Source organism: Artemia sp. Qi Xiang Cuo, chromosome 16 (genome assembly GCF_049724085.1).
Source record: "Artemia sp. Qi Xiang Cuo chromosome 16, ASM4972408v1, whole genome shotgun sequence".
In the NCBI taxonomy this organism is placed as follows: Eukaryota; Metazoa; Arthropoda; class Branchiopoda; order Anostraca; family Artemiidae; genus Artemia; species Artemia sp. Qi Xiang Cuo.
Window position 1 is genome coordinate 33295448 of NC_142809.1, and position 16729 is coordinate 33312176.

The following is a 16729-nucleotide window of genomic DNA, read 5'->3' on the forward strand; positions in this document are numbered from 1 at the left end:
AGTTCTCACTGACAAAAACCATAAAACATCCATAATTTGATGTTGACATCCGAGAAAAACATCAAATAAATCTAACAACACACATATCCAACCATGAAAACAACCATAAATGCGACAAAATTCATGGTTTTTCAAGTGAGACTTTCATCTGTTTTTTCATTCTCACTGAGAAAACCATAAACCACGTGGTGTAGTCACGACTGGCACCCCCCATTCTACTGACAAACCAGGCAAAGAAGAGAACAAGCAATTATTACGGGAATTGGGATTTTGTTCATAGAAAAGCTATTCCATGCTATATCTTGGGAACTCTTTATTTTTATCTAGCACTTAGTACAGGCGTGGACACTTTTATTTTAGGTTTGGTTTTATTTTTGTCATTTTCAAAAACCCATTGAATTTATTATGAGCAACCCGGAAATAGAATAAGATCTGCACTTCCCAGGTATGCCAACTGGTGGGGGAGAATTAACCACTAGAGTTTGAAAATTACCTTTTTCTTTATATTTTTGTTAAAAAAAACTAAATCTACAAAAAATACACAAAAGTTTTTTTGTGAACCAGTGTATACACATTCCACAGGGAGGTTTGGGGTACGCCGTAGGCACTTAGCAGGGGGCAGGCTTGTATACATTTTGTTATTTCCGATCCCATTCTTTGCGTTGAAAGACAAGTTTCTGTATAAAACATTCGATTTAAGAACCTGGACTAGTTTCGGTCTTCGGAACTGACTTAGTAATTTGTCGAAATAATTGTTTTTACTTTTATAAGTCTTTGTCTTTATTCGATTGTTCAAGCTAAACCACTTTTCGCATTGGTACTGACCCTGGATTATCAGAGTGTTTGCTGTATTTTTAACTGTTTTCTATTCGCTCCGTCTTTTCCTTCTTAGTATGGCGGGTTTTCAAATAAATAAGTGAATTTTAGTAGTTACAAGTTTACCTTTCTTCAATTGTGTAGTGTTCGTTTTTCTAGTTAGTTTATCTTTTCCCAATATTTCGGCAGTGATAGAATCTCGTGTGGAAATACTTAAAAATCGTTCTGTTTTTTATTTAAGGTCCTTTATAAACAATGTGTAAAAACCTCTAGAATCGTGTATGCTAGGACTTCCAAAATCTTCTAAATTTAACATTTTTTTTTCAGTTCCTCATCTTCTATAGATATACAGACAAACGAAGAAGTTTCCCCATCAAGCTCAAGTAAGGAAAATCGAAAATTGGTTCCATCTATTGAGTCAATAATCAAACAATTTGCCAATTTAGAAATAGAACGATTTGAATCGAAAACTATCAATTCAAGCTGGAACCCTGTAAGCATAACTATTTCAGATTATTACATAGGGTTCACCCCAAGACTTTGGGACGTACGCAGGTGAGAGGTGCTCGGCAGGGTTGCCACTCGGTGAAAAATCACTAGATTTTAGTGTTTTTTTGATTTATTTAGGGACTTTCTTCAATAATCAAGTGATTTATGTGCTGATTTAGTGATTTTTAGGCAATATAAAAACATAAGAAAGAGTGATAAATCCCTAGGGATGGCAACCCTGGCTTGGTGACCATTCCCCTCACATTCTAATTTTTCTAAATTCTTGGGCACTTTTTATTCAAATTACAGAGCTTTTTTCTAAATTGTCTGCTGGGAAGCAGGGCTATATTGTCGAATAGAAGGGCATGAGTTGTAGAAAAGTGGCCCCTAAGCTTATATATAGGTTTTCAACTATTTTTGGGAGAGAAGGCAAAGGTACCAAGGAGCGTAAAAATCCAGTAGAAAAATTAATCCCGATTTTGGCCCCTTATGTGAGACCTGTTATTAGAAACAATGGTTTCTTAATCTGAAATAAAATGTTTTGGATAAGGGGCTTCAAACCGGGGTATAGTCGGTGAATTTTTTTTTTTCTTTTTGTAACGTTCAGAGACTGCACGGATACATTTATTTTAAGGCCGTTTTAACTTTCATAGCAATCCTGGACATTTGCCAAAACCAGTGGCATATTATCAATAACTAGTTTCCGAATAGAAGTAAAAACTTTTGTACCGAGACAGAAAAAAATGAAGTATTCACGTCCCAGATCACTAGTTTTCATTTAACCAATTAGAAATAAAGTACCACACCACACAAAGCAACGTTCTGCTACTGGGCTAGTTCCTATTGACTGAAGGGCAAAATGTTTATACATATCAGATGGGGTTGAGGCTCATTTTATTCTGTGCTGTATTTCGGGACACAGTTAATAAAGGACTGATGATTGATACTATGCCTAATATCGCATCAATAGATAATTGATACCTAACCTCCTTTTTCTGATTCATACAATGAAGGGGTCAATGCTCTTGATTCCAGAAAGTCAGAGCTCTGCAATACCCCAGGTAACAGTTTGATAAAAAAAAGTAATTAAAAAAAAAGTTTTTTCTGCATGAAGTAAAGATCGAAGATGAAACTTAAAACGAACAAAAGTTGTTGCTTCGCAGTTGATGAAATATATATCCGCAATATTGGTTCAAATAAACAGACTCGTAATATTTCCTTAATTTGTGGAAACTGGAAAATTAGCCAATGTGACAAGGGTGCCAATAAGCAATATCTTGGGGGGGCAATGGGACAAGGGCTCAAATAATTGACCATATTGACAAGTTTATTTTTAAAAAAGAGGGAAAAACAGAAAAAAAAACAAGGAATGAGGGTACCAGAAATAATATTGGGGGGGGGGGGGGCAGGGTCCCCTAGATTTGCCAGTAGTAATCTTTTATTGACTATTTCGAAATTGCATAAAATTGTTTTTAGTTTTACTGAAGTACAATATGTTAAACGTGTATCCCGGGGATACATGTTTACGGGCGGATACTATCCACTTAATTTCTCTATTTAATGACGATTAAATGCTTTAATACCGTTTTGTTTCTAATGGTTCGTAGACAACTTAGCTTTTTAGGCTTTAATCTACCCACATAATCGACTATGTAGGTTCGACAAGACTTGGCTGAAATGATTGAATGTAACCATGCACTTTACGTCATATGAAATACTTCCTTTTCTACATGGTTAACAACATGAAACCACGCAACGTTATAAAGCGAAGTGACACATATAGGGAATGTGTTTGAATCAGAATATGTCGGTTTTGAACCATGCACAATATTTCAAGCTTTAATGACATCCTGTCATGCAATTTGATTCTTTTTTAATGTAAAAACAACAATTTGTGATGAACATTTTCAGGACCATCATTGAAGTTATTCATCAGAAGAAACAAACAGAAAAAAAGTATTAAGCGAAGCTCCAAAATCATATAATTAAATACGGATTTTAAAGTATGTAAACAGGTTTTAAATATTTTTGTGAAACTAAACAGACACATGGTTTATATGTGTACTTTTTAAAGTTACTATATTTTTAGGATGTATTTACGCGTCCTTTGCCATCATGTAATCCAAAGATGCAATGTTTATGGGGTTTTTCATAATCACTTTTAATTGTTAGGGGGGGGGGGGGGCTATACCAGTATAAAATGTGTATTTGTCGGCTATTGTAAACACATTCAAGAATTACGCTTAGGTTACATCCCAGAAAATCGGATTTATAAATACAAAAACAAGTGAAAGATGATAAAATGCATTGGACTTAGACAGAATACATTGGACTTGTATATTTTGGGCTATATATTTGCACATTAGGGGTGGGAGTTAGATTAGTTTACGTTGGGTTAGGTTATGTTTCCATAATTTTGTTTCTAAAGCATCATTTTATCATCATGTTTTGTTATATTTTATTAGGATTAACCTTACTTCACTTTTTGGGTATGTTTCCAATAACCGACAAGTACCGTAAAATGAAATATCTGATGAAAATAAATATATATGGTTGTATTTTTTTAATACAATAACTTTACCTTCGATATAACATATTACTTTCTATTTTAAGGTCATCATAATTGCGTTAATTTGTTATACAGAATGTTTACATGATATTTTAGTGTGTTAATTACTACGAATTAATAATAAAATAAAATTCAAATATGTCAACGATTAAATTTGCAGCAGTTTTTTTTTTTAAATTAAGCAATGGAAGTTGGGAAATGAAACTTTAGCAAAAGACGGCTAGTGGTTTTTGGAGACTAATTACAATCTGGGGGCCAGGAATCAGGTTAATACGCAGAATGGGGCCCTTTGAGCCTGTGCTTCCCCACAATCTATTGCGATTTTCCGTAGTATCTTATAAATTCCATATGATTCTCCCTTTTTCATGTTTTTTGCTTGTGTTCCAACCGCCAAATTTACGCCCACTCTAAATAAAAAGCTCAAGTGTTCGTACCTTCTAGAGTGTGTGTAAATTTAATTCTATTAGAAGCGTCTCTTTCCTTTTCAGACTCCTCTAGTGAATCTGCTGTATACTCTCCCTACACCACCACCACCAGCAAAAACGGCTACAGCTTACGTAAACATTGAGGGATATTTAGATAAATTACCCTCAGGAAGAAAGAAAGCAACTTTTTGGAACGCCTGGAAGAAAAGATATTTTCGTTTAGAGAATGGATATTTATATTATTATCAGTCAAACCAAAATGAAAAACCTAGTCTAAAAATACAACTCATGGGCGGTGAAATACAGCTTGGAGAGGGAAATATGATTGGAATTGACGATGGTGTAAGTTCTGTGATTCTATTGAATTTGTTTATTTAAAATGAAGGCAAAAAATCCTGACATCTACTAGGGGAAGGGATTTGAAAGCGTCTGGGGAAAATTGACATTTCAGTTTAGAAAATGTATATTCAAGTTATAATCAGTAACCAAAGTTGTGTAACCTAAAGTATAGACAAATATATGTATTCTCTATCTAGTTTTCCGCTATGACAGCCATCAATTTGTGCTAATATTTAAGCGTATCATAATTTAGTCCATTCAACTGTCTGGGATTTCTCCTAATTTGGCTTCTTATCCGTGTTCTACCCTGCTTGTCACGTAACTTCAAATGTTTGTCGAGTGTATTTATTTTTGTATATTTTTTAAGACAAAGAAATTTCCTAATAATATAAAAATAAGAAGTAAATGTGATTAAACATAGAAGATCACAATGTTTTATCAAACCAAAACAAGATAAAAGTATCCTTGCTAAGCAAACTCGAATCCGAATGAATCGCCCCAGAAAAATTACCTCCAAAAAACTGACACCCAGGGAGCTCACCCAAGGAAAAAAATTACACAGAGAACTTGCTCCAGAGTAATGTTTTGCTCTGGGATAATTATCCTTAAAAATTACCCGAAAAGCAGCTGAATAGCAAATTGTCATGAAGCTGGAAAATTGTTACACCTATTAGATAAAACTCCAAACAAAAGAGTTTGGGAAGCCGTTTTTAAATGCGTCTCCCCTCAACTTTCTTATTTTTAAGTGTAATGGCATCGATGTGTGGACTTGGACAAGCGATTTCTAAGTTCCAAAAATGTGCCTTTCTGGGTTGGAATAAATGGAGGCAGGAGCTTGGAGACGCCCTTTCAGGCCCTAATTTAAGATGTTGATCTACTGTTAAAAGTTTTAGCTATGCAGCATGACAAATTTTCCGCGTAAAAAAAGAATTCAATGTTCAAGGGTGAGAGGAAGTGAAGGAAGGAACTTGAAAGCACCTTCTTAGACAAATTTTAACAAAACAGCTATCTCAGATTTGAGGTCTGGTATAAGAGGGGGGATAAAGGGGCCGGGTTAATGGTGTCAATAGGAGGGAGGGGCTGTACCCTCTAGGAATTCCCCCTAGATTTTAACAATACCTTTTTGGGGATATCTCAGGGGTAAAAATCTTCCATGGGAGGCAAACAGCTCTTTACTATAGGCAACGCTACAGCGTTGTATCTAATAGGAGTGTCTTTATGAATATATCCATAGGAAAAAAATTAGAGAGACTTTTAGTCAAATTTTATTCGGATAATTCTTTAGGGGATGTTTTTTTGGAGCAAGTTTCCCAGTTAACATAATCTTGCCACAGCATTCAATTTACCACAATGGAGAAGGACAGAACAAAAGTGAAATGAATTAGGGGAGAAGTTGCAAGGAAGACTGAAAAGCAGCTAGTATATCAATATAAATAGTTGTTTAAACAACTTTTTCAGGAAATTAAAGGAGAGTTTCAGTCGAGATCTAATAGATGATTCAATTCATGATTATAAAAAATTCATTATTAACATCTGATCTTACTGTCTTTCTACAAGAAAATGACTTTTTTATGTACTAATAAGAACATCCTTACTTATTTTTGATAATATTTGAAACTATAATCTAAAAAAAGAAAAATTCCAACGAACATTATAAAGGTATGCAGATGGGTTTTGCTGGGGATAAATTTGGAATTGCTGAGTTTTTTTTTTAACTGGTCAAAAACTGGTATTTGTATAATATGAAATGTTATTATTTCGGTTTAAATCTGTCCTGGTTCCAAAAATGAACTTCACTGTACCCGCAGTCACAGCTGTTTTTAATGGATTCACCTGTATTGGATTTAATATACGGTCATTTTTATTAATTAGCAGCTTTTAACGGAAACGGTACTACATATTTTGACGCGAAAAACTCACTTTAAAAGATCACTTTCATCTTGATTTGGAATTTTGCTTCTTTTAGTATGTCTGATTCCTCATTTTGTTCATAAGGCAATACCTAAAATCAGGCAGTATTGAAACACTTCATGCTTACATTTTCCAAAGGTGAGGTGAGGTGGCTGGTTTGAGTGATTTTGCGATTTATAAATATTGCAATCTGGTATACTGTATTATTGGCTTTACGAAGCACCAAAAACATTCCTTTGGAAAAAGTTTGGCATGACAAATTTAAATATGTATTTTTAATGATTGTTTAGCTCATCAATGATGACGTTGATGATTCAGGACTATTCAAGGATAACACTAAGCTAGTTTTGACTTAGTGCGAAGAAATGGGCGAATGTTTGTGAAATTAGATTTTAAACTGACTAATTGTAGCAAATAATGGTGATGAATATGATAACTTGGGTGGATAAGAGGTAGAAAACCATTCCATCTTCGGAGTAAAGAAACCAATAGACCCCAGCATCAGTATTTTATATTCAGCAATTGTCCTATTAAAGAGATCTCGATTTTATGCTACGGAAATTAAAGAAAATATTAACAAAACCAGCAAGTCTAATTTAGTCGTCAACTAGAGACCTAAATTTATAGAATGCCATGATTTCTGTTTTCTCCCGACCCCCCCCCCCCATCGCCCCCTGTATCCTTCACTGCCCAGGTGTAATTATTGTTAAAGATGATAAATGCAATGAAGATATAAAAAGTGGTATAGCCGTGGTGCTTTTTACAGTTGCAAAAAGTTTGGAAGCATAGGAAGATAAGGCCTCTAATTAATATTAGACTTTTGGAAGTCACGGTAATGACAGTATGCTCTGAAGCTTGGGGGGCTCACAAATATTGAAGAAGATTTACTATATGTTTTATTTTTAACACGTCCTATTTTTGCAGAGATCACTCTTGCTTGCAAATTTGTTAAAAATTACAGTGTTTCTTAATTCGTTTATATTTTATAGATTTATGTCGTGGATGATAAAGGAAACCAATGGTATGTAATGTCTCACAATTTCTTTTTTTAGGCTCTCTAAACCTGCCTTAGAGAATGTCTGTGCCACTCTGTGGAGGAAGGTACTTATTAAGATTTTAAATTTGTAATTATCACTATTGTTTTTGTAGAAAGGACATTATATTGCCACTCGTTGTCGTACTCAAGAAGAGACGGAAAAATGGATGAATGCCCTTCAAACACAGATTCAAGAAAATTTTAATTCCGCATGGGTTCATCCTTCGCCAACACCTATGACCCCCACGTTGTATCGGGACACACTGATATTGGATATTGGATCATGCTCTATTCGAGCAGGAATACTTGCTAATCAAAGTATGTATTAGATTTTCTAACCTGTACATAAAAAGTCTTGCCAAAACTGAAATGCACTTTTTCACAAAAATACATTTTGTGCTGTCATTTCTGTACTGTTATTTCTATGGCGTTCTATGTGGCGTCAAGAAACTGCTACAATGCTCTATACATAGAACGAGTTTCAGTGGGGTCCCAGTAAAAGAGTGCTAGCTTCAAATAGTGTTCCGCTCTCTACTATATCCCCGCTAAGAAAACGCTACAGGATTTTTCCTGCGTTATTTATAAAATGGGTTCCTAAGCCCAAGGAGGACCACCACCCCATTCACCCTATTCCTTCTTGTTATTTCTGCTAAAGTATAAATTTTGTCTAAGAAACCCTTAGAGAATGATAGCTATTACTTAGGTATATTTGCTTTACACAAATAAGATCATTCTAAATGTAAGGAAAAACCTCTTCCTTCTCGAGCATGTTCTACCCAAAGCTCCTCTCTTTACCTTAAATCTCAAATTTTTATCCGAATAAAATGATTTTGAAAATTAATATTTCGACAATTAGAGGTGCTTCATCTACTTAGCATCCAATTCCTTCTTCATCTACTTAGTTCGATTCCTGGCGTGACCGGTTATTTGGTTTGGGACGGGGGTCAGTGGCATGACTCTGTAAGCTCAGCCAGAGCCATCCCAACTCTAAATGGGTACCTGGAGAAATCTGGGGAAGATCAGCAGGAAGGGTGTGCGAAAGCACAGAATGGCTGCCCCCCCCCCCATTGAACTTCCTAGTTGAAGGGCCTCGAAACGGAGATCAGCACCGCCGGTTTGGACCTTCAGGGTCTAGTGCCGTCATACTTACTTTCTTTTAGTCTAATTATATTATCTCATAAAATTGAAGGTAGGCGGGGGGGGGGGGGTACCCGCCATCTCCAATAGCCTTCGGGTAGAAATCCCATTCCCTATTTGTCTCTAATAGAAAGTTAAAAGATTTCGGACTAAAAATTCACTAATCAGAGCTTCTCTCACCACTCTTATTTTGATCCAGTTTGGGCCAAAATCTTTGCCTAGCGGCACTGAAAGGCAGAAAAAAAAATGTTTGCGGTAAAATCTCTTTTGTTGTTTCAAAAGTGATCTAGTAATTTAGATATATATTCAAAGTAGCCCTCTCTCGAAATTTCGCTCTGATTTCATACAGTCACACTAGGAAAAAAAGGAAAATAACAAAGAAAAACATAGTAAAGCGCACACACTCATCCAAGACCACCTTCATGGAATAATTCAATCTCTTTCACCATTTGCAGGTCTGGGCTAGGAGCCCATCTGGCTTAAAATGTAAATTTTCATTTGCTGGGAGAATGGTCAGTATCCATAATATTATTAGTAAAGATGGTGGATGCACTGAAGACAGAAAAAGTAGAGTAGCCACTTTGCAAAGTGTTTTTTCGTAGTTGAAAAAAAAATCTGGAAGATAAGTTTTCCAACTGATATTACTGTATCGGAATCTATGGATGTTACAAGTGAAGGAGGGTAGATGGCCAAATTTGAGCTTTTTGACCATACATATGGAGCCAACGGAAATCAGTTCATCCCTGAATGGCATGGGCACACGTCATTATTCCAGAAAGGATTGAAAGGAAATCGAAACTCCATAGGAGGTTGTAAAGAATGAAGCTTTGAATAGACATAGACATAGACATAGGTTTATTAAGATCGAACAGCGTAGCCATGGCTAATTTATGTCGTCTTTACAGCAATATGGAAAAAAAATATACAAATAACACTATAAGAACACTAACACGTGAATACAAATAACACTAAGTCTTGTATGCTTCTACGAAAAAGGGGACGCGGAGTTGCGTAGCTCTGCTGGGCCTTGGTGACCTGGTGCTGAAATGGGTTGCTAGTAACAGTAGTATGTACAAAAGTAAACTACACAAAAGCTAAGGAGGTTTTTGATCACTGTCTGGCCCTGCCATTGTACTTTGTATAGGCCTATTATTTAAACCAATCCTGATTTTGTGGGTACTTACTAATCTAACTGATTTCACTTAACCCAACTCAATGGTTTGTCGAATAGGACATACTTTAGTAGAAACCAACTAAGATCTGCTGCAAAAATTATATTTAAGTCTGGTTCAACTATCTGTTTTTGACAAACGCCTTGTACACACTGAGTGTTGCGATCTCGTAGAACTCTTCATATCAAATTGGCCGATTCCATCACCTAAAGTGCAATAGATATTCCAAAAGTATGCGATTGGGTAGAAAGTTGTTAATTTTTTTTTCCTAATGGATGCGTTTTTTTCAGTGGTTCAGGCAAAGTTTTAGACTATTTTGTATCAGTGTAATCGCTTAAGGTTGCTTTAAGAAAATGGTAAATAAAAAATAAAACAACAAAAACGCTGCTTTAATAGGCTCTCTGCTAGTGTGCAAAGGAGTCCTTTCGTTACTTGCAGCAGTGAAGTTTCGTAGTAAAAAAATACTCTAGAATCCACATTTTTTCTGGAATATAGTTAAAATTTTTATTAAGCTGGTATAAACAACGCACTCCTACTACTACTAGTGGTGTAAATCTAGAAAATTCCTAGAGGGAGGGGTTATTTTTGGCTGCTTCGTTGCAGGGCTGCTTAAGACTTAAATGGAGTATTGAAAACTTTAAATAGGCCAATAGAATAGTCTTCGAGCATCGTTAATCATCTACTAAGAGAATTTTAAATGTACTGAAAAAAAGTTCGTTCGCTTGAGAGCGCCCAAGAAGGGTTTCAGCGCCCAAGAAGGGTTTCATTGGAAGAAGGGTTTCAGCCAAAAACTCCTAAAATAAAGGAGTAAATTTCTCTCCAAGGAATCATCAAACGCAAACGATGAAGCAAATAATGTGCTTCAGGGCAGTAAAAAATAAGAAAAATGCAATTATTCTGGCCAGCACCTCCACTCAGTTGTCCTGAGTGAAATAAGAAAAGGAAAAGTAGACAAAATCCACGTGACAGAATAAAAGCACAAGCTTTGATCGTAATTCCTTGGAATGGATTATTTTACCTAGATGCTAAGGGACCCAGTTCCCAAAAAGTCATGTAATGCGTGAAAATTTGATAGAGCAATAAGATGATTTAGATTAATTAAAACTTGACCAATGAAATGCTGGAAATCCCATAAAGACCTTCGTCTTGCATGAGAGAGAAACTAATACTTGTTTAAATATATCCCCAGTAATATTTGTACAATAGTTTTGTATCTTATAAACCAATTATTCTACCGACAAAATATAATCCCTAGTATTACTAACATGTTTTACTGATCACGGCGATTATTTTTAACAAATGAAATTTTTTCAAGAATAATTGTCATTTCTACGGGCTTTTCTAATTTACACTGGCGTTTGTAAAAAAAGAACCATTATTATAGATAGTTTATGCGACATAATGAAAAGAATTATATGCACAGATTCAAACAAATAATACTAACAGCGAAAATTTATTAGCTGTGAATAATTGTCATGATAATTATTAAGCTTTTTATGATCGTGTTTTTAATTGTTTCTTTTTCTTTTCCATTTATTTTCGTTCAATCTTTATTTCAGCGACGTTGCCACAACTCTTCATTCCGTCAATAGTGGCTAAAAATAAGTTCAACGAAATAGTAGCTTATGGCTATGAAGCACTGAAACCAAATGTACGAATGAGCTCTTTTTTGAAATATCCTTTCCGAACCTCCTCTGGAGTTAATAAGGTAATTCAATTTTCAATTCGATTAATTAAGTACTGATATGAATTAAGACAAGAGAGATTCGTTTATGGTGAAGCACCACACATGTCTGAAATATACCAAAACAAGCTTGAAGTAAATGAAGAAATTTCCTTTTTTCATTTTTTACATTCTAATTTATCCAAATGATAAATACACTGCTGACTTTGTATTCATCATGATGAGTACTTAAATCCTATTTATTATGACCTCTCCCCCAAATGAGAGAAATTCCACAGAAACGTGCGCTTTATAGGTATTTAGTGGCTAAAACATTCAATTTCTATAACTGATTCCCCCCTCTCAACATGAATTGACCCCAAATTTAGATTTGGGTAGAGATATCATTTAATTTAAGGTCTGGGTTTCTAGGTATTAAAGTTTAGCCATCGTTTCCACGTCTAATCATCCCAAGGTTTACCACTGATTTGCTATGAAGGCCTTTATTTTGCTTTCTTCTACGAATGACAAATCTTCTCGCAATTAAGACATATCCTCAGTCAAGATTATAGCACCACTTTCATATAAATCACAAACGTTTTTGAAAAAATGACGCCACCTAAAAAATTTTCTCTTAAGGATATTAGATAATTGTTTTGGACATAAAGAGCAACTGGTCATCTACCTGGCTACTACTTAGATTATACCGATTAAGATTATACCTATTAATTTTACCGTCGTCTCGTTGAGCACTGAGAAAAAAACAGATTATGCGGTTTGAATACTAATTACCTGGCATTAAATGTTGTTAAGTCGATTTTTCGCATTGTTTTGCGAATTTCTCAGGCTTGCCCCTAATTTTCGGAAATTTCATGTTTCAAGGGACTCTCTCTGTAGACCTGGTAATGGTTATGTTCCGTTGCTGCGTATTCTTTTTGGTGAGAATCTCTCCTTTAGGCATCATATTAGTCAACTTAAATGAGCCTTGGTAATTATGATTGTATTCGGATTCCATTCAGTCCATCCACTAGACTTCAACCCCCTGACTGCTTGTTATCTGCCTGAAATATTTTACATGAAGTGCCTAGAGTGTGTCAATCGCCGTGATTCCCAAGGTGGGCGCATGTCCCACCGGTGGGGCACAGCAATATTTCGGTGGGTCATGAGCAGGACATGCCCCCTTCAGCTGACTACACTTCAGAGCCTTAATTTTGAAAAAAACCTTTTCATTTGAATGACTTCACATTCAAATGCATTTAAAGAGCAAAAAAGATACATGATAGTACTGCGGAGACATTATACATTGTATAAAAGGTGTTGTATTCAGAGAATATTTTTAATTAGTATAAAATATGCCTAGAGGAAGACACAAAAATAGATACCAAGTTAGTGGCATTTTAATGGCCCCAATTCACGATATTGTAAGGGGGAGGCGAGGATTTTATTTTTCCATTTTTTAATGAAGATACGAACATCAGAACAAGATTGTTCAAACCTACTAAAAACAGGGGGTAGTGGTGACTTCTCTGTTTGGATAAATTGTCGACTAATCCGTTCAAATCCAGTGTCTCCTCTTTTTCAACGACCATGATAGTGAGATTACTGAGTCTTTCATTTCCCACTGTCGATCGTAGATCATCCTTCACACGCCAAAATGCCGAGACGAATCGTTCATTACTGGCAGTCATCAAAGGTAAAGTAGCTACTTCCTTCAACAGATTTAGCACTACAAAATAGGCAATTGGGAGGTTGGATAAAATTTTGATAGTTCGGAGTAGATCCATTTTAAAAGTGTCAGATTTTGAAAGATGCAACGTTGCAAGAGAAAGCCAGGATCTAGGGCATAGTCATCAACATCGAGAATCTTTTGATGATGACATATTACCTTTTCAACCTTAGAAAATTCGAGGAAATCAGAACTTGAAGGGTAGATAGCTGATAAAGTATAAAGCGGAGGGATATTTTGCATAAAATGTCGATCCATCTGGCCGGTTAATCAGAGAACTAAGAAGACTCAGAATCCAAGTTTTATGATTATTCAATCCATTCGTAAGTCTTAAAGTAATGCACACTGAATTTCCTTCAATTAGAAGCAGAGTCCGGATATCTCTCAAGAAAATGTTGAGCTGGTTGGTTAGGGTGGGTCGTAGAGATACCAGAGAGAGATTCTCGACTGCTACTGAAACCTGCAACTCATTCGGAAATGCAGACCACTCTTTCATGTTGACCTGTATCATTTATTGTTCTGCTTGTTTCTGAAAGATTGTCACAGGTAAGGGATATCATGTGCAGTAACCCGACACTTTGGGCACTGACATTATTGCCAGTTTCTTGCACTGAAGTTTCTTCATTTTTCTTCCGTATTTTCACCGCGAAAATGTCCAAAGTTTGTCATCACTTTTTAATCATTGTTTGATTACGGATTCATGACAACAGAAAAGATAAACCGACGAGCCGACGCCTAGTTTTTGACTGAAACCTAGCCAGAGATCATGACAGTGAGTAAGACAGCGAATAGGAATTGTTTTACACATTGCAAGACAAGGTTGTCTACAATCGGTATATATAGGATTCTCGAGGATGAAGACAGAAGTAACATTATAAAACAAAATCATTGAAAAGTAACTGTAAAAAGTAACAGTAAGAGAAGTAACAGTGCTATTTAATGGCTCTAAGAAAACAAAACCACGGGGTACAATACCAGTGACAGGTCATTCAGTCTCGCTAGTTCAATATATCCCATAGCTAAAATACAAAATAGCTATTAAATAGAAGTAACAAGGTTTTTTTCCAAAATCTAGGGGGCGTGCCCCCTGTCTTCCCCCTTCTTGGCACATCTATGACGTTTTAACCTTCCTTCAGTTAAATACAAGTAAAATTTTGAATAATAAAAGTTAAAAATTAGGAGTGTGGCATGAGGATTTTAGAAATGTTTAGGTGGGACATGGATTAAAATTGGTTGGGAACCACTGGTCAATCCTTTGGTGCCTTTAAAAGAATCGTAAAAGCATTTTTGGTCTCTGGAAGATATATATAAATATATATATATATATATATATATATATATATATATATATATATATATATATATATATATATATATATATATATATATATATATATATATATATATATATATATATATATATATATATATATATATATATATATATATATATATATATATATATATATATATATATATATATATATATATATATATATATATATATATATATATATATGTGTATATTCTTCTTTTATTTCTTAACGCCCACGTGCGGTTGATATCTCGGATCCAATTGGTTTTCTGCGAATATTCAGTTGGCGAACGATTAGTATTTTCCTTTTTAGTGCGTGTCTGTTTTATTTTTCTCCTTTTATTCTTTTGTCTCTTTTTTTCCTGCATTCTTGGCCAGAGAACCCGCCGAGGGGGGGGGGCAATTTGATGTTGTATTTTTTTTGTGGATGAGTAAATCTTAAATCTTATCTTGACAAGGGGAGATGCTGGTATTCCGCTAACTTTCCTTTCAGAAATTCAACATATCGTGTCTGCATATACATAATATGGATACATAAGTCTGATAGTCTATCTAATGTCTTATGTTTTTATTCATTGTTGTGTAGACAGATCTTACAATCATAATTAAATTAAAAAAAAACAAGTTTTTTAACTAAAAGTAAGGAACGACATTAAAACTTAAAAAAACGGAAATTATTCCGTATATGAAAGGGGCTGTCCTGTCCTCAACGCCTCGCTCTTTACGCTAAAGTTTTTATTGTTTAAAAAAATAAGAGTTGTGAGAAAGAGTCTAACTTTAGCGTAAAGAGCGAGGAGTTGAGGAGTGGACAACCCCTTTAATATACGGAATAATTTCTGTTTGTTTTAAGTTTTAATGTCGCTCCTTACTTTCAGTTAAAAAACGTGTTTTTTTAATTTAATTTTTGAACGTTTTTGAATTAATGCAGGTTTTGATTTTGGCTTACCGTACATGAATAATTATAACAAAATTAGCCCATTAATTTTTCTTTTATTTGGTTAAATAACTTTCTCGAAAGTTGTTTAATTTTATTTACGAACGTTCTAAGTATAAATATAAATAACGTTCTAGTAATAAATATACGTAACTTACAAATTAAGTTACGTAACGAACTTCTATATTCATTTATTCTTAATACGTATATTAGGGGGTTGGCCCCCTAGTCAATACCTCACTTTGTACGCTAAAGTTCAAATTTCGTCCCAATTCTTCAAGAATGACCCCTTAATCACAAAGGCCGTTAATTAGAATAAATAGCTCTTATGAAAGTACTTAAAAATCTTTGGCTTAAAGAGCGAGGTATTCACTAGGGGCCGAACTTAATAATACACGTCATATTTTCTGTTCGTTTTAAGTTTTGATGTAACTCCTTACTTTCAGTTGAAAAACTTTTTTTATTTAATTTCTGATCGTTTTTTTGAATAATGCTGGGAAATCCGGCACCCCCTGCATAGCAATGTCCCTTACCCCATGAAAACTCCCTCTATGGAAAGATTCTCCAACATAACCCCGGACCCCCCCCTACCAGAAAAAATCCCCCCTAAAAACGTCTGTATACTTCCCAATAACCAATGGTATGGGTAAACACTGGGTAAAGTTCATAACTTTCAGCCGTCCCCCCGGGGACTTTGGGGATTAAGTCATCCTAAAAGACATAGCTATTATATTTTTGACCATGCTGAACAAAATGGCTATCTCAAAATTTTGATCGGGTGACTTTGGGAAATAAATGAGTGTGGGAGGGGGCCCAGTTGCCCCCCATTTTTTGGTCATTTAAAAAGCGCACTAGAACTTTTAATTCCCGTTCGAATGAGCCCTCCCACGATATTCTAGGACCACTGGTAGATATGATCACCCCTGGAAAAAAAAACCAAATAACAACATATCCGTGATCTTTCTTCTGGCCAAAAAAAAAAAAAAAATACAAAATTAAAAATTTTTTTGTACGAGAGTTTTAAACCTCTATTGTAGGGTTCTGAAATACATTGATTTTGCCGGTGTGATTTTCATTAAGGTTCTATAACGTTTAGGGAGTGTTTCCCCTTTTTTCAAAATTCAGGCAATTTTTCTCAGGCGCGTAACTTTTGATGGGTAGGACTAAACTTGATTAAACTTATATATTTGAAATCAG

The 16729-nt window shown here is 35.0% G+C and overlaps 1 protein-coding gene across 1 annotated transcript in view; it reads left to right on the forward strand.

Moving 5' to 3' along the window:
* LOC148942807 (uncharacterized) overlaps positions 1-16729 on the forward strand; it is a 259132-nt gene that overhangs the window by 229412 nt on the left and 12991 nt on the right. Inside the window, exons 8-11 of the mRNA XM_089102069.1 lie at positions 1144-1309; positions 4363-4641; positions 7699-7903; positions 11454-11602. Of these exons, the coding sequence (XP_088958195.1) occupies positions 1144-1309; positions 4363-4641; positions 7699-7903; positions 11454-11602 (799 nt within the window). The remainder of the gene's footprint in view (positions 1-1143; positions 1310-4362; positions 4642-7698; positions 7904-11453; positions 11603-16729) is intronic.